This window comes from Cynocephalus volans, chromosome 15 (assembly GCF_027409185.1).
Source record: "Cynocephalus volans isolate mCynVol1 chromosome 15, mCynVol1.pri, whole genome shotgun sequence".
NCBI classification, from domain to species: domain Eukaryota; kingdom Metazoa; phylum Chordata; class Mammalia; order Dermoptera; family Cynocephalidae; genus Cynocephalus; species Cynocephalus volans.
In genome coordinates, this window is record NC_084474.1 from 4,091,556 (window position 1) to 4,117,156 (window position 25,601).

Below are 25,601 nucleotides of genomic sequence, written 5' to 3' on the forward strand. Positions count from 1 at the left end.
TCAGACATTAATTCAACAAATATCTACTAAGTGGTTGCTGTGCGCCTGGTATGGGTTAAGCTCCGGGGAAACAGAAGAGAACAGACATAACCCCTGCCTAAGGGAGCTTGTAGGCGGACACGCTGCTGCCATCTGTGGGGAGGGCCGGGCAGGGGGCTTCCTGGAGGAGGTGGTCCCTGAGCAGAGGCTTGAAAGGAGGTGAAGGAAATTCACCAGCAAGACAAAATGGAAGAACATCCCGGTGAAGGGAGAAATGTGGAGGAATTCAGGACCTCCATGCAGTTCAAGTGCGACGGGCAGCGCAGCTGGGCCGAGAGGCGGGAGCTGAGCCTTGGCTTTCAGGAAGCCATGACCGACCTCAAGGGAGAAGCAGGATCAGGGTGCAAGAGCTAACATTAGTGTTACGGGTCAGAGAGTGTCACTTCAACATTCACATGCTGAAGTCCCAACCCAGGACCTCAGAATGTGACCTTCTTTGAAAACAGGATCTTTGCAGATGTAATTAGCTAAGACAAGGCAGTGGTGTGGATCCTGATCTAGCAGGACTGGTTTGGACACAGCACAGAGGGAAAACGCCATGGGAACATGAAGGCAGAGATCCGGGTGATGTTTCTACAAGCCAAGGGATGCCTAGGACTGCCAGCAACCCCAGAAGCCAGGGGGCCTAGAGCAGAGGCTGCCTCATAGTCCTCAGGACAATCTGACTCTGTTGACACGCTGCCCTTGGCCTCCCTGTTCCCTGAGCTGTGAGACGAATTTCTGTTGTTTAACAACCCCCACTCCCCAAGTCTGTGGTGCTTTACTATGATAGCCCAAGCAGACTAATAGAGTTAAATACACTTACTGCATTTTAGAAAGGTCTTACAATAGTTCCCAATTAAAAAGTCAGAAGTTCTCAGTAAACAATTTTCATCAACACCTGTTTTAGCCCCACTCTAATAATCTGGATAATATAAAATCTTTAATAACTTATGAACATTTATATAAGTTTAAATACAGGGCTTCTGTGAAAAACTGTTGAGAATCTCCTGACCTGATAATATAACTGGTAGTAGCAATTCTACTTTTATTTATCTGAGGATTTTTACTTTTACAGGTACTTTCAAAGACATTATCTCATGCGATCACTCCAGGAATCCTAGGAGAGAGGGGTACACAGAGAAAGAGACATGCTCAAAATCACAGCAAAGCAGCCGTGGAAGGAGGGTTAACTGAGAGAGAAACTGGTTCGTAGAGGATATCTTCACCCAAGGAGAGAGAGAGAGAGAGAGAGAGAGAGAGACACACACACACACACACACACACACACACACACACACACACACACACACACACGCCACCTTGGGTACTATGAATCACAACGCCAATTAAAGATGACTCTGCAGAACACTCACACGATAACTTGTCAGGGAATAAACTGGCTTTCATAGTTGTAGACTGTTCTGCAATTTTAGAACAGAGAACTGCTCACAGAAAACCTCCTGAGTGGCCCAAAGAACGGGGCAGAGGGCCCAGAGGGGTACAGGCAGCTCTGTGTGGTCAACCGCGCTAGCCCCAGGAGACTGGAGTCCTCAAGTCAGAATTGGCGTGGGCCTCTGCTCCAGCCTCTGAGGGAGCCTGAGGACTATTTTGTTTTCTTTCTAACTTCTCTCAAGTCTGGCCCAGGCTGTGATGGCTTCTTAGAGTACTGGGTTCCTGTCTTCTGCAGCTAGGATGAAAAAGGCAGGGACTGATCTAGAACGCTAATAGGCAAACTATAGCCTGTGGGCCCAATCTGGCCTGTTGCCTGTGTTTGTCAATCAAGTTCTATTTAAAGACGGCTGCATATATTTGCATGTTGCCCACGGCTGCTTTCCCCCTCCACTGGCAGAGTTTAATCATTGCCACAGAGACCATAGCCTGCGGAGCCTAAAAATATTTAATACCTTGTCCTTTAGATAAGAAGTTTGCTGACCCCAATCTAGATAATAATTAAAGATCCACCAAGGGCCTCACTGGAGCCTAAAAATATTTAATACCTTGTCCTTTAGATAAGAAGTTTGCTGACCCCAATCTAGATAATAATTAAAGATCCACCAAGGGCCTCCTATGCGACAGGCACTATAGTAGAAGTCACACACTGTCTCATTAGTAGTATTAGCATCTCTATTTTCTAGAAATGGGATTTCATCCCAGGTTTGACCTGAAGGCCTGCCTAAAAGACGCTCCTCCCAAGAGGCACACACCTTGGTTTTGGCTTGGATGGGTGCCCCATGGTCCAGCAGGATCTCTGAGATTCGCACGTGCCCATTCCGAGCTGCACAGTGGAGAGGTGTCAATTCGTCCTTTGAAAGACAGAGTCAAAAACAGGAAGCCCAAAAGACACTTGTGAGAGGCTGCCTGCCTGCAGCAGCACCCCAGCCACAGAAGTGCTGATGCCTCAGGACAAGCTGGACGTCAGTACAGTCCTATTGCCATCTCTGCTCCATCCCGGCTACTGCTGCAGGTGCTCTGGGAGGCTGGCGGCACATTACTAACTGGGTTGCCAGGAGCCCCCACTGCAGGTGAGCCTCCTGGGGGCAGAGCTCCCTGCCCTGGACTGGCCATGGCATTTGCCAGCACCCACCTTGGTCCTCGTCTCTATCTGGGCCCCCCGGTCCAGCAGGAGCCGCACCATGATCACGTTGCCCCTGCGGGAGGCGATGTGCAGTGGCGTGATGCCGTTCTGGAGGGGAGGAAGCATGGAGCAGTCAGGGTGGCCTTCCTGCACTCTCCATGGCATCGGTGCACCATCCCCAGGCCTCCACCCCACCCCAACCCAGTGGTGGTGCAGCCCAGCAGCCACTTTGAGCCCACAATGTGGCAGTCCTCGCCTGAGAAAGATTTCAAAAACCTGCAAGGACCTGGTGGCAAGGTGCTTCACCCCACCTAGCTGGCCAAACCCAGGTCTCCCAGAGTCCACGGAGCAGAGGGAAGAAAGCCAGATATATGAAAACCATCCCCTGCCCTCCAGGTTTCCCCCCTCTAAAATGGGCATATGTAGGGCCAACCCATGGCTCACTCGGGAGAGTGTGGTGCTGATAACACCAAGGCCATGGGTTCGGATCCCTATATAGGGATGGCCAGTTGGCTCACTTGGAAAGCATGATGCTGACAGCACCAAGTCAAGGGTTATGATCCTCTTATTGGTCATCTTTAAAAAAAAAAAAAAGAAATAAAATGGGCAAATGTAGTTCAGTTTTCTCAAGACAAGGCAGGTGGAGACTGAGGGCTGGTGACTGGAAACCTGCCAGCACGGAGCCCCAGCAGACACAGGGCTGCTTTGCCCAAAGGCAGTCTGTAGTGTGGGTGGAACCCGCAGCACTAAGGCGAGGGGTGAGAGCCTGGACCCTGTGGTTACCTGCGGTGTGAAGTTGACACTCGCCCCCCTGTTGAGGAGCAGCTGGGCCACGTTGAGGTTCTCGTAGTGAGCTGCGATGTGGAGAGGGGTGAATCCCGTCTGGGGCACAACAGAGGTGAGAGAACTCATCACATGTGACCTACTAACATTTCTCTCTCAGAACCAGCCCAGGGGTTCTGAAAAAGCCTGCGGGCCAGAGGACTCTATGCACAGAGGAGATTGTGCCGGATTTCTGTGGCACGTCAGGTTCAAGAGCCTGAAAGCACCTCGATGGCTCATGTGGACAAACACAGACAGGACCCCTCTAATCCCACAGACCAGTTCACTGGACAGTTACCCACAAAGATACACTAACAAAGTGTCAGGGCTCAGATCTCAATGCTCGGGTGTGTCACGCCCTGCAGGGGCCTGGTGACTCTGCTGACCAGCAGAGGCAGGCCTCTGACCCTTGACGGGCCACTGTCACCATTCTGTTCCATAACTCAGACCACGCCTCGCTCCAGCCAAACTTTCTGGGCAAAACTCAGCGGCTGTGGGGTGTGGGAGCGTGGGGGCGGGGCTATGTGAATAACCCTGTGAAATCTGTTCTCACGGAAGGGGAAGAGCCTACACATTCAGACAGTGGATAGGCAGAGCCTGAAAACCTCCTGCAGCATGCCCAGGTGACGGGTCATCTGGCCTCTGGGGAACCCAGTCTCCACATTCCAGCCTCTCCACACGTGGGGACACCTCCTCTCTCCACCGGGGCACCCAGGGGAAGATGGGGCTGAAAGTTCAGAGCGTTACCTCCAGATTCCAGAGTTTACTCTGGCCGGAGAACCACCCACCCCGCCTGGACACTTTTCCGGGTGACCTGGAGCACAAGGTCCCTCCCCTGCTCCACACCAAGAACGCTTTTCCCAGGGTTCAGCAGGGATGTAGGGAGGCTGTCCACTGTGGCTCTGTGCAGAAACTGCTGGACTCGATGGTGCCTCTGCAGCCCGTCAGCCACCAGGGTCCCGGCCAGATCACTCCTGGGCCCTGTCAGGCTGCCCTCACCTTGGAAAGTACGTCTGGGTTGGGGTCATTCTGCAGAAGCACGGCGGCTGTCCGGGTGTCGTCATTGCGAGCCGCAATGTGCAGAGCTGGGAGGCGCACCTTGCCTTTCGTCCCGTAGTTGATGAGGTGGGCCACCACATTCTCATGGCCCTGCTGCAGAGCCACGGCCAGAGGGGTGAAGCCATCCTGGCCAGAGGGGAGGGGACAGGGGTTTGCTCCAACTCTCTCTGACCACTTGCAGTCCTCAGGACAGGACACGCACCCTCATGCCTTGGGGCTCCTGTGCACGACAGTCCCCAGCCTGAAATGACCTTCCTCCAGTCCTCTGCTCTTCAAAGTCCTTGTGTCCTCCAAGATCAGCTTAAATGCCACATCCTCCTCCAAGCCTTTCCTGACCCCAATTCCTTCTCTGCCCCCCCATAGAGCCTGTGGTGATTTTTCTTCAGCACTTACTTAGTTTTCCTTTACAATTTGACTTACAAGTCTGTGTGCTCTGAAAAACTTCTCACTGCTCTTCGATTCTTTGCCTACCCACCTCCACCCCATCTACTGCTGTCAGGGCAGTGCCTGGAAGATGGCAGAATATTACTGAACACCCAGCATGCTAGAAACCAAGCTAGGCCTATATGTGACCAGAAGCCACTGTGATGAGTCTCCTTAGTCGTGTGCTGAGGGGCACGGGACCCCATGCCCACAGCAATAACCAAGTCCTGTCATCATGTCACCCAGATCAAAACTCAGGATCAGAGCTAATGGGAGTTGCCCAAGGGTATAGAGTGGGTTCGTGGCAAGAGCCTTTCTCATTGTGGCCCAAGGCAGACTTGTCAACCACCCCCCATCCAGCCTTAAGTGCTGGTTACAGGGGTGACACTGCTGGGTCTTATGTCACTTCTTTGGTGTGTGTCTGAGTGCTCCTCAGGACCTATGACTTTGTCTCTCATGCCCTTGCAGAGTCCATAGCAGCCAGGATGAGTGCAGTGGTGTGAAGGAGCACTCAGCAGGCTGCAGCGGAGGCTTCCAGGGTACATCCTCCTGGGCGCTTACCTCTGTGGCTACATTCTGATTCGCTCCATTTTCCAGTAAGAACTTCACCACTTCCAAGTGATTCTCTTGTGCTGCCATGTACAGGGGTGTAAAGCCTTTCTGTAAATCAAGAGAGGGAGCTGTTAAATCCGCCCACAATGGGGAGAGAGACGCTAAAACCAGTGCAAAATCTCAATGGCTCTCTCTTCATCCCATTTCAACCAAGCCCCCTGGCAACATCCCACCTGTGAACACTCACTGTCACTTTCAACTGGCATGTCAGGAATACTGCGAAAGGCCACAAGGTGGGGAGGGCTCTCTCCATTGGTCAGCCTCTTCGGCTCTGCCACTCCCACTCTATTTTACTCCCTTCTTCATCAGCCCCCCATGCCTGCAGTCCCCATAACTGACTATATTATTTGCAGGTTTACTGAACAGAGATTGTACATGCTGAGAATGTGTACCTAAGCACGCAAGCATGGGGAGGGCGCCTTCACCCTGCTGGGAGATGTGACACCAGGAAATCCAGGCCCAGCCACGGCGTGTCCAGGGCAAAGCAGGAAAAAGCTCCAGGGAGGAAAGGCCGCGCCGAGGCCCGATGGCTCTTACCTGTGACTGCGCGTTGACGTTGGCGCCATAGTGCACCAGCTCGCGGACCACCTCGTCCTGGCCGGCCAGGGCGGCGATGTGCAGTGCTGTGTTCCCTTTCTGAAACACACGGGGCAGGGAGGTTTCACCCAGGCCTGTGGGAGTGACCCGCCAGGGCAGGGCAGGAGAGGCCTGGCTGGGGGCCTGCAGCCTTCTTTATGGCCCAAAGGGGTAGAAAACGTGTGTGCCTGACCTGTCGCACAGGTTGAAACAGTGTTGAAAACACAAAGAGGAAAACTCTTCCAGTTACTGTGAAAAACGATGCTGAACGAAACACACAAACGCACATGCACGACTTGGCAACGCTAACTGCGGCCTGCCGGCTCTGTGTCCTGTCATGGCCAACAGGGCTGGCATCAACCCATGACCCCACCGGACAGCTGGAGCCCACAGCAAGGCCGGCAGCATTGGGGAACGTGGCCAGCGGACGCCCGGGCTTGACTCCCTGCATGTGTCCCAGGGACCCCCACAGGTGACAGAGGGCACGACTACAGTTTCCCTAGAAAAACAAAGGGGAGGCTGGACGTTTATGACATGTGTGGGGAAAAGAACAAAAACATGCAAATAAACGCAGGGAAATAAAGAGAATAAAGTCTGGCAAAGGAAAACGCAAAGAAAGAAAACTCCAAATATTGAAAAGTAAAATATAATGAGTAAGTTTTCACTCAATAAGAGAGGCAAGAAAAGCCAGAGGGAATAAACCCCAGAGAAAACGAGGCGCACAGTGGTGAGACTCTTTAAAAGGTAAGGACGGGTAACTGAGACAGGAAGCAGGGCAGGTCCCCAGAGCGCGAGTTCCACGTGCAGCTTTCTTGTCTGGATTCCTCCTGCATGTTTAATGACAATTCACAGATGGGGTTCTAGGCTGGCAGCCTTCGTCTGTGTCCAGGACACTGACGTCCCCAGCTGGCCGTCTCTCCTGCCAGGTTCCTCATCCTCCAGGAGTCCCAGCCCCAATGCCAGCACTGCCTCCAAGGGGGGACCCCACTCAGAGAGAGTCGGGGGCAGGCTCCCCTCGACACTTCTGCCGCCCAGCGTGGGTGGAGAGAGCAGGGCCACAGCTGTGCCCTTGGTCTCTGTGTCACTGAAGAAGCAGGGATCTCAAATGACCTCATTTTTCATAGTTCAGACAGGATATGGTTTTTTACTAAACTACATAAACATTTAATCCACCTCAGGAGACTTAAGAACTGAAAAACTCAGTCCTTACCCTGTGGCCATCTGACACTGAGGCGGAACTGCGCAGAGGGCACCAAGCTCTACAGCCTCCCAGCCCTGCACCCTGTGTGTTGGTGGGGGACAAAGCAGCCCCTCTGTGCACCCTGTGGGCTGGAAGAAGCTCAGGTCTTTGTTTCTCAGACTTCGTTGGGTGCCTCAAATGCCAAAGCCCGTATCAGGCAGGAGTTTCCTGTCTGCTGCCTCCTGAGGCTATCTTTTTGACTTCTCCCTTAGTCCTATTTGATAAACATGAGGGTTCTTCCTCAGATACCCATCAGAGGGTAAATGCCAAAATGAATGTACAGATGCTAATTAGTAATTTTTCATGGAAATCTAAAGAGCCTACATTAAAGCCTTTGGCATCTGGGTCCAATTCACTTGTTGTACCAAGTGGAGCAGGGCTGCTGGCACCAGAAACTTCTCTAGAATCCAGGACTCAGCTCCTAGTGGAGTTCCCGGTCTCCCATGTGAAGCAGGAGGCATTCTGTGTCCGTCCACTCACTGGTTGCACTTACTCAGCACTTGTGTGTCAGGCCTGGGCTAGGCACAGAGGTACAGAGGCTGCTGAGAATCAGGTCCCTTGCCCTCAAGGAGGCTTATGTGGAGTGTTTCTTCCCATGTGACTCTGCCTGAGATCAAACGACACAGGAGCCTTCTTTATCTATGGGAGGCGGGGAAGGCCCCTCCACTTGGGGAGCTGGTCAGATGTGGGACCCCGGCTGCAGATCTTGGTTCGTGCCACTGGGCTGAGGGCAGTGGTGGGAGGAATGAGTGCAAGGGAAGAGATTGGAATGGACCCCCGCCCCTACACACACACACTCTCTCTCTCTCTCTCTCTCTCTCTCTCCCCCCGCCCCTACACACACACACACACACACACACACACACACACACACTCTCTCTCTCTCTCTGCCTCTCTCTCTCTCTCTGTTTCTCTCTCTCTCTCTCTGTCTCTCTCTCTCTCTCTCTCTCTCTCTCTCTCTCGCAAGGCTCAGGAGGAAGGCCCTGGGTGGGGGAGTTGCACGCAGAGGGGCTATGAGGCTCTGTTTTCTCTGCCTCTCCCTCAGCATGAAGAAACATGCCTTGAAGGAGCAGGAAAAACTATTTAGCTATATTTCCATCCACAAATACCCAATTTCTCCATTTCCAGGGACTCACAGAGCTCACAGAAGGGAGGACGCTGCACAGGTGTGAGCGGAGAGGGGTGGGGGACCCCAAGTGAGGGGGAAGGCTTTTCTTGGATGGGATGAAAGCTTTCTCTGGGCACTAACAGCTTAGGTGCTGAGCTCCGGCCTCTCAGGAGTGGGCACGGGAGGGTGGGGGACAGGATGCATTTGTTTTATGCTATTAAAATTTCTAAGCAGTTTGGGAACCTATATCGGTTTGGGCTTTTTACTTTTTAAAAGACTTTTTCATGCTTGGGGACCCATTACAACTCCCCAGTCTGTTGTGACTGACTGTTCCTTGGCTCATGGTTTCAGTTTCACCTTTTTTCCCCCTCCCTGTTTATGGCATTCTGAAACCACACTGGATGATAAAATTTGTATAAATAAAGAAGACACACCAAGTGTTCACTTGCAAAATAGTAATCAAAAAGGGAAATTCGGAAGGAGAAAAATGTTGAAGCACTATGTCTTTGCAGCCCGGAGGGGTGTGGGCGAGTGCGGGTGGGAGCAGCCGCTCTGGCCACAGGGAGCTGTGAGAGGCTCACTGCCTGCAGCCAGCTATGTGAGGGCCCGAGACGGAACCAACTGCATCCCCCATCCACAGGAGGGGTAGACGGGGACAACTAGTGTTGGCCATAGGGTTAGGAAAAATGTCCCATATCCAGTCCGAAAGAGCAACTCAGCTTGCTTCACCAGTGAGTGCGTCTTTTTATATTCAGGAAACGACATGAAAATTACAGAATTCATCCCAAGAAATGATTCCACCTTCACAACACTGTGGTAGTTCACTTCGCAACCATAAATTGCACCTGTTCTCTACACATTGTTCTCCTGTGCTCTCTGCTTGAGAGGCGGCAGAATGTTTGCTGCGTGGAAATGAAATTGGGGCCGTGTGTGAGGCCATACGCAATCAATAACAAATGGAAAATGTGAGGATGGGGGAAACTCAAGGAGAAAAACACAGCAAAGTAACAAAGGGGAGAAGAAATTCATCTGAGAAAAGGAGAATCAAGGAAGCAGTACTTGAGTTAGCAAATGGAGATGATTTTCTGTTTAGTTTTGTTTCTAACTGCTGAGTGCATCCTGTTTAACAAATAAGAGGCATGCATGTAAGAGATGAAGCTTACTTTGTAATCTTTGGATGTGTCAATTTCATGTGCCCTTAAGTCACTGGTGTTTATAATCTACTGATATGAGCAGAGATACATTGCTGTGAGTAGTGTATGCCAGATGCCTCCCCTTAAAGAAAATGCTGCTCTAGGAAATTAGTAAAAAGAGGAAACAAGTTTAGGGCGGAACAAGGAAGACCTGCTGGAGAAGGAGAAATCAGACTATCTTCTTCTGCCCTCCATAGCAACCTGGTCACTAGTACTTACTGGTTCCTACGTGCCAGGCACTTTATATACATTATCTCACATAATTTTCATATTGGTCTTGCAACCAAGTTCTATAATCCCATTTGCGGATGAGGAGACTGAGGCCTGACAGTGGCTGAGTAACTCACCCGAGGTCCCAGAGCGTGGGGTACATCAGCCAGGATCTGAACCCAGGCTCCTGGCCCTGGAGCTTGCTGTGCTCCCAGCCCAGGAGAAAGTATGAAGCCACCAGAAAACAGGTTGCTGGTGTTTTTGAGATGTATAATCTAGTGGTGAGAATAAAATAAAGGCTCACTGATTCTTTCTGGAAATAGGGTCCCGTGCTGCCAGGTGCTCCAGGGATTCAGAGAACTGGAAGTGATTGAGAAATTCAGAAACACGCCTGGGTTTCTAAGCCAGGGTTTGGGACAGTACACGAGGGACCCACAAACTTGAATTGTCAGCGAAAAGCTCCCCCACTCCCTATGAGACATACCTTGGTTGTCGTTTCTAGAATGATCTCTTTGTGCAGAAGTTCAACCACCATTTTGACATGGCCTTCTTTAGAGGCCAGGTGCAAGCCGTTCAGCCCATTCTGGAAAGAGCAGAGCAGGGAGGGCTGGTTAGCTGGACTGAGCATTCTGCTGTCGCAAGTGGCTGCAGTGAGGCCCCTGCCCAGCCGCGAGATGTGGAGAGTAGCAAGGAAGGATGGGGGGCCCTAAGTGGCCAGAACAGGCACAGAGCAGATCCAGCGCAGCCCCCTCAGCACCTCCTGTGTGGCAGCATCAGGGGACAGAGAGCAGGGAAGGAGGAGAGGGAGACGGCAAGACCAGCCCTCCCTGGACAAGCTCGCACACAACCCAGGCGGCCCTTGCAATTCAGAGGTTGGCCAGGCTTCAGGAATCCCACTTAAGTGAAATGAATGGTACAGCCTCAATTCCCTGACTAATGATTTTCACAGCAGCAACCAGGAAAAGCAAAGAGGTAACCCTGGTGCATCCTAAGCATTTGTAAAGACAGACATGTATTTAATAAGATGATAAATGCTGAAATAAGGTCATATGAGCACTAAATACCATCAACCACCCAGCTATAAGATTTCCTCAATAGAAAAATCAGTATCAAAATAGTGCCCTTGCATCCTGCCATTTCATGTATGACCAAAGAAGCCTGCCTGCCAAAGTTTTAGGAAAAACAAAAGAAAACAAAACACTGTTGCCAGGCCCAACCATCAGCCCACCAAAGCAGACTAACTCATTGAAGCTCCAGTCAAATCTGCTGAAGCCACTGCTGTGTCCTTAGAGCATGGCCAGTTTGAGTTCTGCACGCCGCTCTCACGCTGCCTGGTCCTCCAGTCCTTGCACCTGAAGGTCAGGAAACTTTGTGGCAAAAGCTGACATCACAGAGCCACCAATAATTCCAACATAACAGAACGAAATTTCAATTCCTCCAGAGGAGTGGACTTGGCTCCACACAGAAAGTGCTCTGGTCAGAGAGCGGCCCCACCCTGCTCTGTGTTCTGCTCCTCTCCTCCTTCCCATCTCCCCTTGTGGTCAACTTGTTCTAGCATGTTCCTTTCAAAGGGATGCCTCAGAGCCCACAAGAAGTAGGGGCCTGGCTCCCACTGGTGTGATATGAGGATCCCTGACTCACCACAGCCCCACCCGGGTTCCTGAAGTTCCCACACTCCCTTTGTGACAGCAGACCATTTTCAGAAGATTCCCGTTAAAACACAAATATCCACCTGGGAGTAGTCATGCTTTAACCCTTTAACAGATCAGTCATACTGGATCAGTCATACTGGGACCAGCAGAGGAAAGTCTCCCGAAGTTGGGAGAACCCAGGGTGTATACAACTCTCTCTATGGGGGCGGGGCTCAAACAAAACAGATAGAACTGGTCCCTTGGGTGTCAACAAGAAGAGACAGGGGGATGCAAGGGGAATTTACCTACCTCCTATTTTGATCAGGCCCACCCTGCACCCCAAACAGCCAGTGAGTGCAGCTGGGCAAATTTTTGCCCATCCATACAGCCAGCCTTGAGGGGTGAGGGGAACGGGAGGGGCCCTTCACCAAATATTTCCTTGGGCAAATGCCTGCAAATCTCCATGAGAGTTCCTCCTCTTGCAGATTTTGCCCACTATTCAACTCAGCATTCAAAGCTGTGTGAATTCTTCACACCCTGGTATGAATGAGTTTATCAGATAAAAGGTGGGTCAGAGCTAGTTCTGATCACAGAAAGGGAGAATGTCCTTGAAGCAAGATGGCTTTCTGTTGGAACAGGGCTCTGGGAGCTGTGGAAGACAGAGACAACATTCTCAACTCACAAAAAGTGCAAATTCCCAAATTCACCTAAAAGCAATTTGTTTCTGCCTGCAGCTTTTCCTGCCATTCTCCCCTAGGGTCTGCACAAACGGAGCCCCACCCCTCCCAGAGCACTGCTATCTTTGTTCAGCAGCACACAGCACCTGTCACAAGCTCCTCTCCCTGCTACAAGGCTCCCGGTGCTGAAAGCAGGCATCTGTGCCTCCTGGGGAGTTAGGAGCGGTGTCTGTGGTTGTGTGGGTGACAGGCCAGCAGCCACCACGGTCCACTCACTGCAGGAGCCTCTCCACGGTGGCAGCAGCCAAGGCTGCCTGGTGCTGACTGATAGGGTTTTAGTGCTCGCTCCGGCAGCAGAGTCACTTTGTGAGGATTTCTTGGTCCTCAAAGCCACAAAGCTGGGATGTTGGCAAGCCTGGGAGGAAAATACCTAATATTTACCTCCAGTGCTCTGGGGTGGCTGGTTCCTGCTCTTTGGAGCCATGTCAGGATCTCAATCTGGAGGGATTCTGGATAAACTGTTTGACCAGAGAATGCTGGAGTTGAAAGGGATACTAGAGATCCCTGAATTCTACCCTTTCATCTACAGCTGAAAAGCAAAGTCCAGAGTAACCAAGTGCTTAGCTGAGGTCACACAGCCTTCCTGGAGCATAGCCACACACAGAACCAACCTGGATTCCCCAGGGAAAAAAAGGTTTTGTTTTCTTTTTCCCCTAGGAACTAGTGTTTCTTCTTTTCAGGTGATGAAAGCATATTGTCCCTTTTTTGATTACTAGGAAGCTCACAGCTAACGCTGTCACAGTAATCCATACAGATCTGGCCATGACTCTGTCACTGATCTCTTGGATTTTATTCCTTACCCTGGCCCACAGGAAGTCCCTTTCCCCTCCCTTGGTCACATGCCTCCTGCCCAAAGCTGCCCTCTTGGCAGCAGGTGACGCTCTTCAACACAGAGGGGCTACCTGAGCAGATCTGCATGGCTCGTAGTTCATGCACCCTCCATCCTAGACCCTGGTTCAATGATCTCTTTCTTCTTCATGGCTTTTAACAATTTTTCCTCACTTTGTTTTTACTTTTTCAACACAGTCACCTAGGTTACTCCCAAGTCTACTCCCGAGGTGATCTGTATTCGAGGTCCCCATGAGAGCCATTGAGCACAGCTGATGAGAGGGGTGCAGGGAAGCCTGGGAGTGAAATGCAAAACTAACTGCACAGAGCGGGACTGCAGCAAACGCTGCTGCCGCCTGCTGCTGAGCTCACCAATCTGACAGGCGCTTCCTGGGAACCTGCCCTTGCCTGTCGACAGACACACACAGCCCGCCCCCCCCCCCCCGAAGAGCTCAGCTTGTGGGGGAAAAAGATGCACAAAAAGTCAACACAAAACCATGTAGAAGACACCCACAATGGCAAGTGTAAGATGATGGGCAGCACAGAGGAGGAATTGCTCCATCAAGGGGTCCCAAAAGCATCACAGAGGCCTTTCCAGGCAGAGGAGCCAGCCTGCACACAGCCAGCCACACAGGTTCATTAACCACAGCAAGGAGAGAAGCATGTGTGAGTTTCAATGCTATACGCTGGAGTTTTAGAAGCTGCACTCCCAGCACTCCTCACCAAGTACCCTCCTCTTCCTTCATGAAGTGTTTGAATGCTAGGGATGCACAAACACCCAGACCCCTGGCTGCCAGTGCTCTCCAGGAACGAGCCTCATCCGGTGGACATCAGGTCAGCAGTGCCAGGCAGTCAGTGCCTGGCAGCTGAAGCTGCTCAGTGCCTCGGAACTAACCCACTGCACGTAGCCACCAAAGAGCTCGTGTGCTCATATGCTTAGATACAGAACTAGTGCATACAGGAGACCAATTCTAGTATCCAAAATAGTGTTCCAAAGATAAATGCCCTGTTTAGTACTTTCTTTTTCTTTAAGCAGATTTTTTTTGTTGCTCAAATGAGAAGGGGGGAGAAGTGGGAATTATGTGAGCTATTCATTCTTAGCTGTAAGTGCAGACGGAGATGGACTGTGACCTGCTGCCCCTCCGAGGCCAGGAAGCACGTGTTCTGTTGCAGTTAGACCAAGTTTAAGTTGGTTGCTGCTGAATCTTGCCTTGCACCTTTTCAGCAGCTCCTTCTACCCTTCACGGTCATCCGTCTGGATGTTAAATGGCAGGCAGGCGCTGCAGCAGGTGGCGGTGGTGGGGCAGGGAATCACATCTTTTTTCTCCCAAATAACAGGATGCAGAAGACAAGCAAGAAGTAGGTGGAGGAATATGAGAGTAAATGCTTCAGCTAAATTAGAAGCTGGGAAGCAAAACAATATGTACTAGTGGCCACGTTTTAACCACTGGCCTTTCTCAGGAGAAAACACCAGCTTGTCAGATTCTTCTTCCTAAAGACACATCCTTCTGGGACTTTAATTACATGTATGTTAGACCAGTTGACTCTGTTCTGTTTTTCTTTCCCCACTTTTTTTTCCTTTTTCTATATTTTGTTCCAATGCAAATAATTCCTATGGACTTATCTTAAAGTTCTTTGATTCTTTCCTTAGCTGTCCAGTCTACTGATGAGCCTGTTGAAGAAATTCTTTGCTGAGAAAGTGTTTTTTAATAATTGGCATTTCACTGTACTCTTTTTTATAGTTTCCATTACTCTGCTGAAATTCCTCATCAGTTCATGAATGTTTCCACTTTCCCAACTAGATCTTTAAACAAATGAATCATAATTATTTAAAAGTCCATCTGATAGTTCCAACATTCAGGTGGTCTCTGCATCTGGTTCTGTTGATTGCTTTGTCTCTTGACAATGGTTTGTTTTTTCTTACTTTTGTGTATCGACGTTGCAGTTTTTAATTGACTGCCAACCACTATGTGTAGAAGAGCAGTGGAAACTGAAGTAAATAGTATCTGTGCCTGGAAATGGACATGCCTCTTCTGTTCATGTGGGGTGGGGAGACTGAGGCAAGCTAGTTAGGAGTTGACCTAGGCTTGGGTTTTGCTGCTATCTTCGGTGCCACACCACCTCACATTCCTCTAAAGATGGGCTGTTGTTACCTTGAGCTTTGAGCAAGAGCTGGGGTGCCACAGAGTTTTTCTGTGTTCCTAATCTCTCTCAGCATCACCTTCCCTGAATGCCTGGTTCTCAAACAGGCTCCTTCTCCATGCTCTTGCCCCTCTCTCAGCAGTGGTCTGCTCTTCCTTGTTACGACATGCTGGGCTGGTGCAGGCAGCCAAGTTCTCTTTCAGCCTGGTCCAGCTTCAGGCTTAGGCAGGCTCTGGACCTCGAAGGTGGAATTTTTTAATTTTAATTTTTATTTTTAGCATTCATTCCCCTCTTTTCTGTGGCAGCAACACTTGCCTTGTCTATACTGGTCTTGGGTGGGAGTTTCTTGCTTCTCCTCCAGCAGTAGCAGACCTCTGCTTGTTATTGGTGTAGGATCCTGGGCCCAAGACAGTTTCCTGCCCCACCCCTCCACCCCTCCAGGAGTGTACAGTTTTTGCCTCTGCTTTCCAGCAGCAGCAATGGGTCTTCGGCAAGAAAGTTTTCTACCCTTCTCCCAGAGGCAGAGGCAGTTGGTTTCTATTCCTCTCCTAGGAGAATGGATTTTTCTCTATGGTCTAAAGGTGAGATGGTTTGTTTTTGCTTCACATGAAGGAAGAGTCTAGGGAAGCCGGCAAAGCTTAGCAGCATCCCTCCACCCCTGTGCCTCCATGCCACCCTTCACCCCTGCACATCTATCCACCAGGGGAGCCTCTTTGTGGTCTCCTGACCTGTCCCAGTGCTTCTCATGACAGCCTGTGCAGGAAAGCTGGGACCAGATACACGGGGCTGCACGTGGCCTTTGAGTTTCTAAGATTTTGCCTGTATGGCAGCCATCCCATTCCCTGTACGCTGCCATAGCTGAAACTGTGTGTGATGCGGCCCTCTCCTTGGAGGGCCTTTCCCCTCTGGAATTCAGTTTACTTGGTTACCTTGCTACCTCAGCCCTCTGATGGGCTCAGGGAAAACTATACTTTGGTAGATTATACAGCCTTTTCTCAAGGGTAGGGTGGAAGCAGTGTTCTTGGAAGCTTTCTACATCCTACACACCCCCTATTTGGAGCCTCTGAGGACACATAGCTCCAGATGGTCTTGTTCCACATGGTCCTAAAACAGCACACAACCTTTTTTAGGCTCGTTTTTGGCAAAAATATCCATGCCAGGCACACACACCTAGCGTTTTCCATCTGCCTTTGCTTTTTTTCAGGTAAAACGTCAATTTAGAGTATTCTTCTGAGAAGCAATCTGTTGGATGGGAGGGGGAGGGGATGTCAGCCAGGCTGTGTTTTCTTTAACCCTTTTAAGAAGAAGGAAAAAAGTCACATTCAGCCTGAATGATTTAATTTAGAATATTTTCTTCTACCAACTGTGAGAAATTCCACTGGCAAAATACACAATTCCGAACATTTGTTCTCAGTAAATTATTCCTCTGTTTAGCTCCTCTGATTGCCCCAGTTGTACTAACTGATTTCCAAATGTACAAATACAGTAGACACGCCATAGGAAATTTAACTCTTATCCCGTCAAGAGCAGAAGAATGGTTTCAAACAGAAAGGCGTTGGTGTCCGGAGATTCTATATCGCTCTGAAAATCGCAAGAACACCTCAAAAGCCAGTGCCTACATCCTCACAGGACACACGGGCCTCACGCCTCCTTTCTCGCAGCATTGATCCCCACGGAGCAGCAGCCTCAAGCCACTGTGACTGAGGGTGCCCGGTGACTGAGGACATCGAGGCCCACCTGCCCCTCACCTCACACTTCCTGAAGCTCACAATCTCCACCCTCACTCCCTTCCTTTGAGCTAAATGGTGTGTCTGCAGAGCACTTAGGCTAATGTGCTAATTAGTGTCCAAGAAGCATGACCTTTGTCTTCATCGACACCTATCACCATGTGCATCGGTGCCGCTTATCAGATTAGCTGCCCGCCATTGAGCAGGCACAGAGGCAAGGACACACCGGCCAGGGGAAGTTCTAACAGGGACAGAAAGGACTGGAGTCCTGGAAAGGATAAGCTCAACAGCAGAGGCCCAGAAGCCAGGAAGCCTGAGGACCCAGAGTGAATACAGAGAGGTGGAGAGAGGAACTTGTAGGCAATTCTACCTTGGCCCAACACTCCCATTACCCACGTGGTCAGAAAGAACCAAACAAGATCTTGCCCATGACAAGGATGTCAATGTAGGGGATTACACCCCTAGGCTTTCATATTTAATATCCCACTCTCCTGTTCCATCTGGATTCTCTATTGAGTTTGTTATATCTGTCCAGATAAGATAACGTATTCTCTGTTACAGAAGTTTAACCTTTGTGACCTTTAGCTTTGCTCTGTGATTGGTCCCTGTTTGTGGAACAAGATCACAACATGATACATTTGCAAGTCTGCCGCTCTGCAACAGAGTAGGAAATAAGAATCTGAACAGGGTTATGGGGAGAAAAAAAGAGTTGAAATGATTGCTGTCCCAACTCCAAATCCTGAAACAGATGGGAAAGACAGAAAGGGTAGGGAAGAAAGGACGGCAAAGACCACGGAAACCAAAGACGCAGAGGGGGTGCAGGAAAGGAAGGAGGGAGCGACTTCAGTGTTGTTTGAATAGATGAGGAAATGAATTAAACACCCAGCAAGGAAAAATTACTAGAGCAATATAAATCTTAATTCCTTTCCTCCAATCACCTGCATTACATTTTTAGCCAAAAGAGAAATGAAATAAAACATAAGCGAGTGCTTTTCCCATCATCCGTTCTCTTTGTTTTTCCTTCCCTCCCCTCTCGGCTGGAAGGTGTGGCATCTAAGGAGGCCGGGCAGGGTGCCCTGGGTGCCCCGCAGGGCATGGGCAGTGTTGTGTCTGGGGTCTGAGAAAGAGGAGGGGCTCCCGGAGTGGCTGGAAGGTTGTTACACTGAGCAGATGGGGAAGTAACATGTTGAGGACGACAGGAATCAGGGAGAGTCAGGTTTCTCGCTCTCTGAAGGGATCTACACACATGGGAAGAGGACAAGCTGGAAAGAACCCTGAGGTGTTGGACTGAAACTAAAGGTATTAGCGTGATCTAGTTGATTTTAAAAATACATTTAAAAATACATTTTAAAAATAGGTAGGTAGATTTAGCAATAGCTATAGATGTGTATGTATATATACACATGCCCACAAACATATGACAACCAGTAGCAGTGGGCATCAAGTGACTAGATTAGGTGTCTAAAGACACTAACAGGAACCAGAGGTCCTTGGAAAAATGGCCAACCCAGGGTTAGGGCGAGGACAGTACACAGTGAGCCTGAGCAGCTTGTGCCGGAAAGAAGGTATGCTCAAAGAAGGGTGAGGGCATGTCGAAGAACCAGGAAGCCAACTTCCTGGAAGGGCCCCTATTGGCCTAATTTAGATTTGAACATTAAAATAAACCATGAGAGTATCAGGATAAAACCCACCAAATGGAATAGGAATCCATGAGTCCAAACAGGCATAAATAAATAATGAAAAAATAAATCAATGGGAGAGAGGGAAAAGCTTATCCTCCAGGAGACTGCTGGCTAATAAATGTAGAAGAAATGATGGAAATAGAGAATCACTCTTTGGAACCATCACAGTGGTGGCTGATACAGGCAGAAGTCCTCAGTGGATGCGAAGGATGGTGCCTGGAAGTTTCATGAGGAACAGATATTGGCATTATCTTGGAATATTTTCCTCCCCTAACAAAATGCTGATCAACTACAGAGGGAAAAATTGATGATTTCATAGTAGAAAAATGTGGCAGACAGCAACCTTACCCAGTGATCAAGATTAACATCACCAGGGGTGGGAAGGGAGCATGATTTCTACGGTATTCCTGTCAAGAACGCAATGCCTTAGTCTGGCCATGAGGAGACATCAGAAAGACACAGTTGAGGTTCAAACTACAGACTGGAATATAGTCAAAAGCATAAGAGACAGGCAAAGACTGGGGAACTATTCTAGATTAAAGGAGACTGATGAGACATGACAGCTAAATGCTAAGTATGTTCCCAGAGAGATTCCTGAGATAGAGAAACAGAAAGAGAGAGAAGGTGGGGGAGAACAGAGAGAGAAGAAGAAGGGGGGAGAAAGAGCAGGGAGGAGAGAGGGAGAGAGAGCAATGGAGGGAGAGGGGAGGAAGAAATTGTTGGGACAGTTGACAAAATTGTAATGGGGTCTGTGGATTGGATGGCTGTGCTGCATCCATGTTGATTTCCTTATTGTGAGGCGTGTAGGATGGTTACATGGGAAAGTGTCCTTACTTTGGGTGGTGCACACTGGAATGTTTAGGAGTGATGGAGACTTATGTCATATATGATTTATATTGTAGATAGATAGATGGATGGATGGATGGATAAGTGGGTGGATGAATGAAAAGAAAGATGAATGCATGGATGGATGGATAGATGAAAGGATGGATGGATAGATGGATAGGTGAATGCGTGGATAGATGGATGATAGAAGGACGGATGAATGAGTGGATGGATAACAGATGGGTGGGTGGATGAACAGATGGAGAGACGGATGGATGGATAGAAAGATGAATGCATAAATGGATGGATGGATAGACGGGTGGATAGATGGATGGACAGATGAAAGGATGGATAGTGGGTGGATGGATGGATGGATGGATAGATGATTGAATAGATATGTGGATGGGTAGATAGATGGATGCGTGGATGGATGGATGGATAGGTGGATGGATGGACAGAAAGAAGAATGCATGGATGGATGGATGGATGGACAGATGGAAGGATCGATGGACAGATGGATGGAGAGATAGATAGATGAAAGGATGGATAGATGAATGGATAGATAGGTGGATGGGTGGATAGGTGGATGGGTGGATAAGTAGATGGATGGATGAATGGATAGATGGATAAAAAGAGCACATGTGAATGCAGTAAAATGGTCATAGAGCGTGTGGGCAAGGGAGATGTGTACATTCTTTGTACTCTTAAAACTTTTCTATAGGTTAGAAACTATTAAGAATTTTACAAAAAATGGAAAATTTTACAGAAAATGGAAGGTAGAGAGGAGTGGTGATGGAGAGCTGGTGAGACTGTGGGGTGTTCTGGGCTCTGGTTATGGTGGTGGGGGATGGGTGGCATGTGATGGCTTCTGCATGTCTAGGGAATCAGAACCAGTGTGAAGATCTGACCACATCCACCCGTCCTAGTTCTAGAGGACCCAAGAGGTGCAGCCTTTACTGATTATTCAGGATGGGAAACCCAGAGTGCCATGAAACAGTGACAAGAGAACAGCCCTGAGCCCCACGTGGAACCCTGCTGACAGGGAACGCCTCCTGTGGTGGGCAGAAGCATGTTCTGCAGGCCATCCCAACTGCAGCCTCTTCCTAACCCAGATAGTGTGCGGCTCCCCAGAGATGGCTTGGTGGGAAAGGGCTGCCAAAAATATATGATCTTGAATCAGAAGATCTTCTAATGAATCAGGAGCCAGACAGAGTTGAAGCAACTGCCATAACCCTGGTGGAAAATCACACCTCATCTCCTTTGCAAAACTGTGTCTTGTCTAGGGACACGGAAGACAGAATAAGAGAAGAAACTGAGAGGAAAGTGCAGACTCAGAAAGAAGTAGCATAGATCTGAGAGGAAATGTATCTGTTCTGTCTAAGAAACAGACCCTATCATTGAACAATAACAACACCTGTCATAATCTAGTGCCTACTGTATTTGTTATATACGTGCACAGATATTACACATTATATATTAAAAAAAATTTTACATCAAAAAAAAGAAAGAGGTGGCAGAGATGGAAAGGAACAACAGTGACTCTAAGCATTTCCCTTCTTGGCTTTACTACAATCTAAATTTAGCTCTCCTACCCAGCTAGCTCTTAAGATGCATAGTTTACTAGATACTCATGAGGAGGAAAAACACTCTAATCCTTTTAATTATCTTTTTTTAAAAAAGGAACCCACAACCATTTCAGAGCTCTGCAAGGAGATGAATCAACCTCAGATCACCTTCTCTCCGCTCTGTACACAACTCACAGCACTCTGTTCTCTCCGCAGTCTGTGGCTCAGCAGCAGATCAATTGCAGAGGCTGAAAGGCCCTTTGGGAGATGGAGGAGGAAGAGTGAGCTCAAGGTAGTGAAAGAATGGGGCTGTGAAATTAAGCTCAGCAGCTAAGAATATCTCCTATGGACTAGAAAGAGTTTCTGTGTCTGAAATCCTGGTATTGGCTTAAAAAAAACCAAAAAACAGGCCTTCAGAAGAAGGGTGTGAGGATTAGAGGAAAGAACCTGCCACCTCCCCAGCCCTCAGTCTGTGCATCTTCAAAATGATCGAGGGCTCTGACTGCCAAGCTTCCTCCTGATCCCATGATTCCACGAATAAAACAACGCAGCAGCTCACAGAAAACAGTGGAGATGTGTGCTTTGCACACACAGAAAGAAGTATGACAAGATTCACACCAAACTGTTAACAACAGTTTGGGGGGCACAGGGGGAGGGCTGGGGAGAGTTTCAGGCTTTACATATTTCTGTATAGTTTGGATTTTTAAAGAATCATGTATTAATTTTGTTAAATTTAAAAACACGCAACAATTAAAATCAGAGATACACTTCTCGACATCAACAAAAAAGTTTAAAACGAAGGATTCACAACCAAAGTAAACAATCACAGGGCATTTCACATTCCTGGTCTATCCCAGTCAAGGAATGGGATTTGTGTTCGGCATTTCCTCTAACTAACAGAGAGACAAGTCTTCCTCAAGGCCCAGATCCAATGTCATTTTTCTCTGTCACTTACTTTGCCATAACCAACCCTATTTCCAGCCCCCAAGAGTGAACTGTTCTCTCAATCACATTCCCATGGCACTCAGTGACTCTCTCTAGGCCCCCATCACATACAATTGCATTTATCTGTTCTTGTGTCTGTCTGTCCTAGAGGTCTGGACTTTTGAGGTCCTGTTTTCCTTGCCTCTGTAATCAGGTCCTAGCATGGAACTTGGCACATGGAGTGTTTTTCATAAGAATTTGCAGAATGGAACACACATTCTAACAACCTGCCGAATACAGAGACCTATGTCTTAATATCTCAAATCAGAGAATATCACATCTGGCCTTCAGATTGTAAATTCACAGCAATCAAACCATAATGGAGAGTTTGGAGGGCATGCCTTCCTTGCAATGTGTTCTGGATCATTCCTGAAGATGCTAGTCACCCTTTTCCTAGTCCCTAGGATTCCAGAGATGTCCCTGTCATCGCTACTAATGGACATCTTCATGTAACTAAAATGGTCAATTAACTTCTTTTGCTGTGAAGGAAGGAAAAATAAAACCAGTCTGGGGGCAGATCACTCAGGAATAATGGACCATGCTGTTCAGTTTCAAATCCACCCAAGGAGAGCATGCGAGACTCGGACAGACAACAAGAAGACTCTTCACCTCCTTGAGTCCCACTAGGCAAGCACCTGCTCTACCCCCCACACCAGGGTGATGTGAGCATTGAAAGCGGTCTTCCCTAGGGCAGGACAGAGAAATGCTGTGCAACTGTGATCTGTGAGTATTGAACTCTGTGGGTCATTCTTACTGGTGACGAGGAATCAAGTAATTGTCTAATCTGTCACCCCCTTTCTTTTGGCTTATTTCTTCCTTTTTGAATGGCATATGTAGACTATGTTTGTCCCACCATTGTATCTTGTTCACAGATGGGACTTTGGACTTTTGAGTTGAAACAAGTTAAGACTTTGGGGATGAAATAAATGTATTTGTGTGTGAAAAGGACATGAGTTTTGGGAGGCAAGGTGGTATATTATGGATTGCACTGTGTTTCCCCAAAGTTTAATGTGTTGGAGGGTTAATCCCCACTGTAACAGTGTTAAGAGGGTGGGAAATCCTACTGTGGTAATTGAAAGGACGGGCCTTGAAGAGGTGATTAGAATGTGAGGACCATGCCCTAGTAAATAGATTAATCCAATTGGTGGTTTAATGGTGGTCAGGGGTTCTAAGGGCTTTAGAAGGAAAGTGCATGAGAAGTTCTCTCTCTCTCTCTGATCCACCATTATCACCATGTGACGCTCAGCATTGCCGCAGAGTCACCTCACCAGATGTGTTCCCTGGACTTTGGACTTTCCAGACTCTGAAACTGTAAGCAATACATTTTGTTTTCTTACAAATTACCCAGTTCCAGGTATTTTGTTATAAGCAACAGAAACAGACTAATACACCATGATGTCAGGCATAGGGGGCAACTAGCTGCTTGTCTGGTTTAACTGCATATCACAGAATACCACTTTCTCACACGGTGGTTGCAATAATACACGAGGGCACTTCAAAAAGTTCATGGAAGGATTCATATGATCTTTCAACTCTATGTTTCTGCAAACTTTTTGAAGTGTCCTTGTTTTCTCCTCTCTATTCCAGGGCTGCACCAAGCCAGCAAGTTTTAAGAAGGCTAGATATTACCACATTATCATATTAACATATTAGGAAGGCTTTCTGGGTAAGCTTTGGGGGTACATGTAGAGTCAGGGAACTGTGTAGTTGAAAGCCATTTCTATACCTGTCGAAAGCTCCTAAGGAAGAGAAGATGACAAAGAAAGGTAGCCAGCTCCATGTCTGTCCTGACCTAGACACAACCTCCCGTGCCTGGCTGGCCACTGCCCTCGCCCTCTGAGCTTTCATTCACTCCAGCCTCACAGAGCTCCCACCACACTGTGCCCTTCTCCACTCCTGCCTTCAGTCTATGGACTCTCTCCCAATTCTCTACCTGTAGATCCTCTTCCTTAAAGACCTTCCTCTGATTCACTGGCATGTTAGCTACTACCCCCAGACTAGAAGCCCAGTGACAGCATGCACTGGGACCTCGTCACCTTTGAGTAGATAGCACTTGGTATATCGTTATTGAGCAGCTCAATAAAAATTTGTTAAGTGAATGAAAACATCCTCTGTGCTCCTTATGGACGGCACTTACAATGCTGAATTTGAACCCTTCATCTACAAACTGAAGTTCTTTACCTGCCTCTGAGTTCTTTGAGAGCAGGGGATGGATTCATTCATCTCTGTTAGCCCTCATCCCTAGTATAGTGTGCGGGTCACTGGATGTGATCAGTACGTGTTTGAGAAATAAATGAATAACTGGAGAAAGTTCATGTGTTCTTCTGAAGCCCATCTCACCAAATCCAAAGTGGTAAAGCTCATAAGATATTTAGAAGTAATCTCAAAACTCCAGTTTTCTAATCTATAAGATGAGTATTGAATGATATGATTGCCTCTAAACACTAAGATATTATAACTAGGAAAGGTTGTAATTATTGCAATCACCAGAGCCCAACAAATCCTGATCAAAAGCCTTAGCATTTGGCTGCTGTAGAGAAGATTACTCTGTAGCAGAAATTATTGTTATATTTGTTCCATTTATTTGAAATGCCTAAAACACTTTACCTCCAAGAAAAACAAGTACCCAACAACGACGGGGCTTCGAAATGCATGTGGAAATTTAGGAAACATCAATGGAACTGGCATGGTTTCATGTGCTTTCATTGGCTGAGTTTTAGCATTGGAAACCTTTTATGTGTTTGTGATCATCAGATGGTTGAGCTTCTGGATACTGCAGCAAATATTGCCACATACTTGACTAGTGGGGCTACTGCCAGAATCTGAGCCATGGTTACTGCAGGAGAAGCATTATCCTGAGAACGCACTATTTCACGATGCTCTTACGAAGTGACAAGGCTCAGTCTAGTTCCTATATGAACTAAATATAAAACATGTAAGCTTTAATCATTAGTGCTTATAGCCAGCTTATCAGCCCTGCATTTCTTCATTCAGACTATTAACTGAATTTATGAACTCCTGCTCTGTGCCAAGCAGGATCCTGATCCAGAGCACTGAATAAAACAAAGTCCTCTCTCCTCAAGCTGCCTATATTTTAGTGGAGAAGACAAAGAAAGACAAACAAACACATAAATGCATAATAAATCAGGTAGTAACAAGTACTACAGAGAAGAATAAAACAGGCAAAGGGGACCGAGGGGGCTGGGGTGCTCCAGGAAGCCCTCCCCTCTAACTCCCTGCCTTATGCCAGAGCTGCAGCCAAGGCTTCTCTTTTCAGTGGGAAAGTGTCTCCTGCGCTCTCAAGTAGTTTCTTTCCCATTAGGAAGGCCAAGCGAGCCAGCGTTTGTTAGCGTCATAAGAACAGACCAGAAAACAAAAATAGCAAGGCTTTTTTGTCCCTAGAGATACAATTCCTGGTTCCCAGTGGAGCATCCATGTCAGCTTGACAATTCCAGAAATGCAGGAGGACAGAGGCTTTGGCTGCTTGCTTCCTGTTTCCTTTTTACTTGACTAACTGGTAAATGTGTAAAGTCAATCACCTCATCCCAGAAAGTATTTTTTTATTGCTGTAGTCTCCATGATAAACGATTTTGCTTTGATATAAAAAGTCTAGCAATGATTCTGGAAACAAGAAGGTAAAA

General features: G+C 48.2%; 1 protein-coding gene across 1 annotated transcript in view; it reads right to left on the reverse strand.

The window, feature by feature from the left end:
* ANK1 (ankyrin 1) overlaps positions 1–25,601 on the reverse strand; it is a 201,074-nt gene that overhangs the window by 55,740 nt on the left and 119,733 nt on the right. The window contains exons 3-9 of the mRNA XM_063080073.1: positions 10,324–10,422; positions 6,050–6,148; positions 5,462–5,560; positions 4,418–4,603; positions 3,380–3,478; positions 2,606–2,704; positions 2,226–2,324 (exon numbers count right to left, since the gene is read on the reverse strand). Coding sequence (XP_062936143.1) covers positions 2,226–2,324; positions 2,606–2,704; positions 3,380–3,478; positions 4,418–4,603; positions 5,462–5,560; positions 6,050–6,148; positions 10,324–10,422 — 780 coding nt within the window. The remainder of the gene's footprint in view (positions 1–2,225; positions 2,325–2,605; positions 2,705–3,379; positions 3,479–4,417; positions 4,604–5,461; positions 5,561–6,049; positions 6,149–10,323; positions 10,423–25,601) is intronic.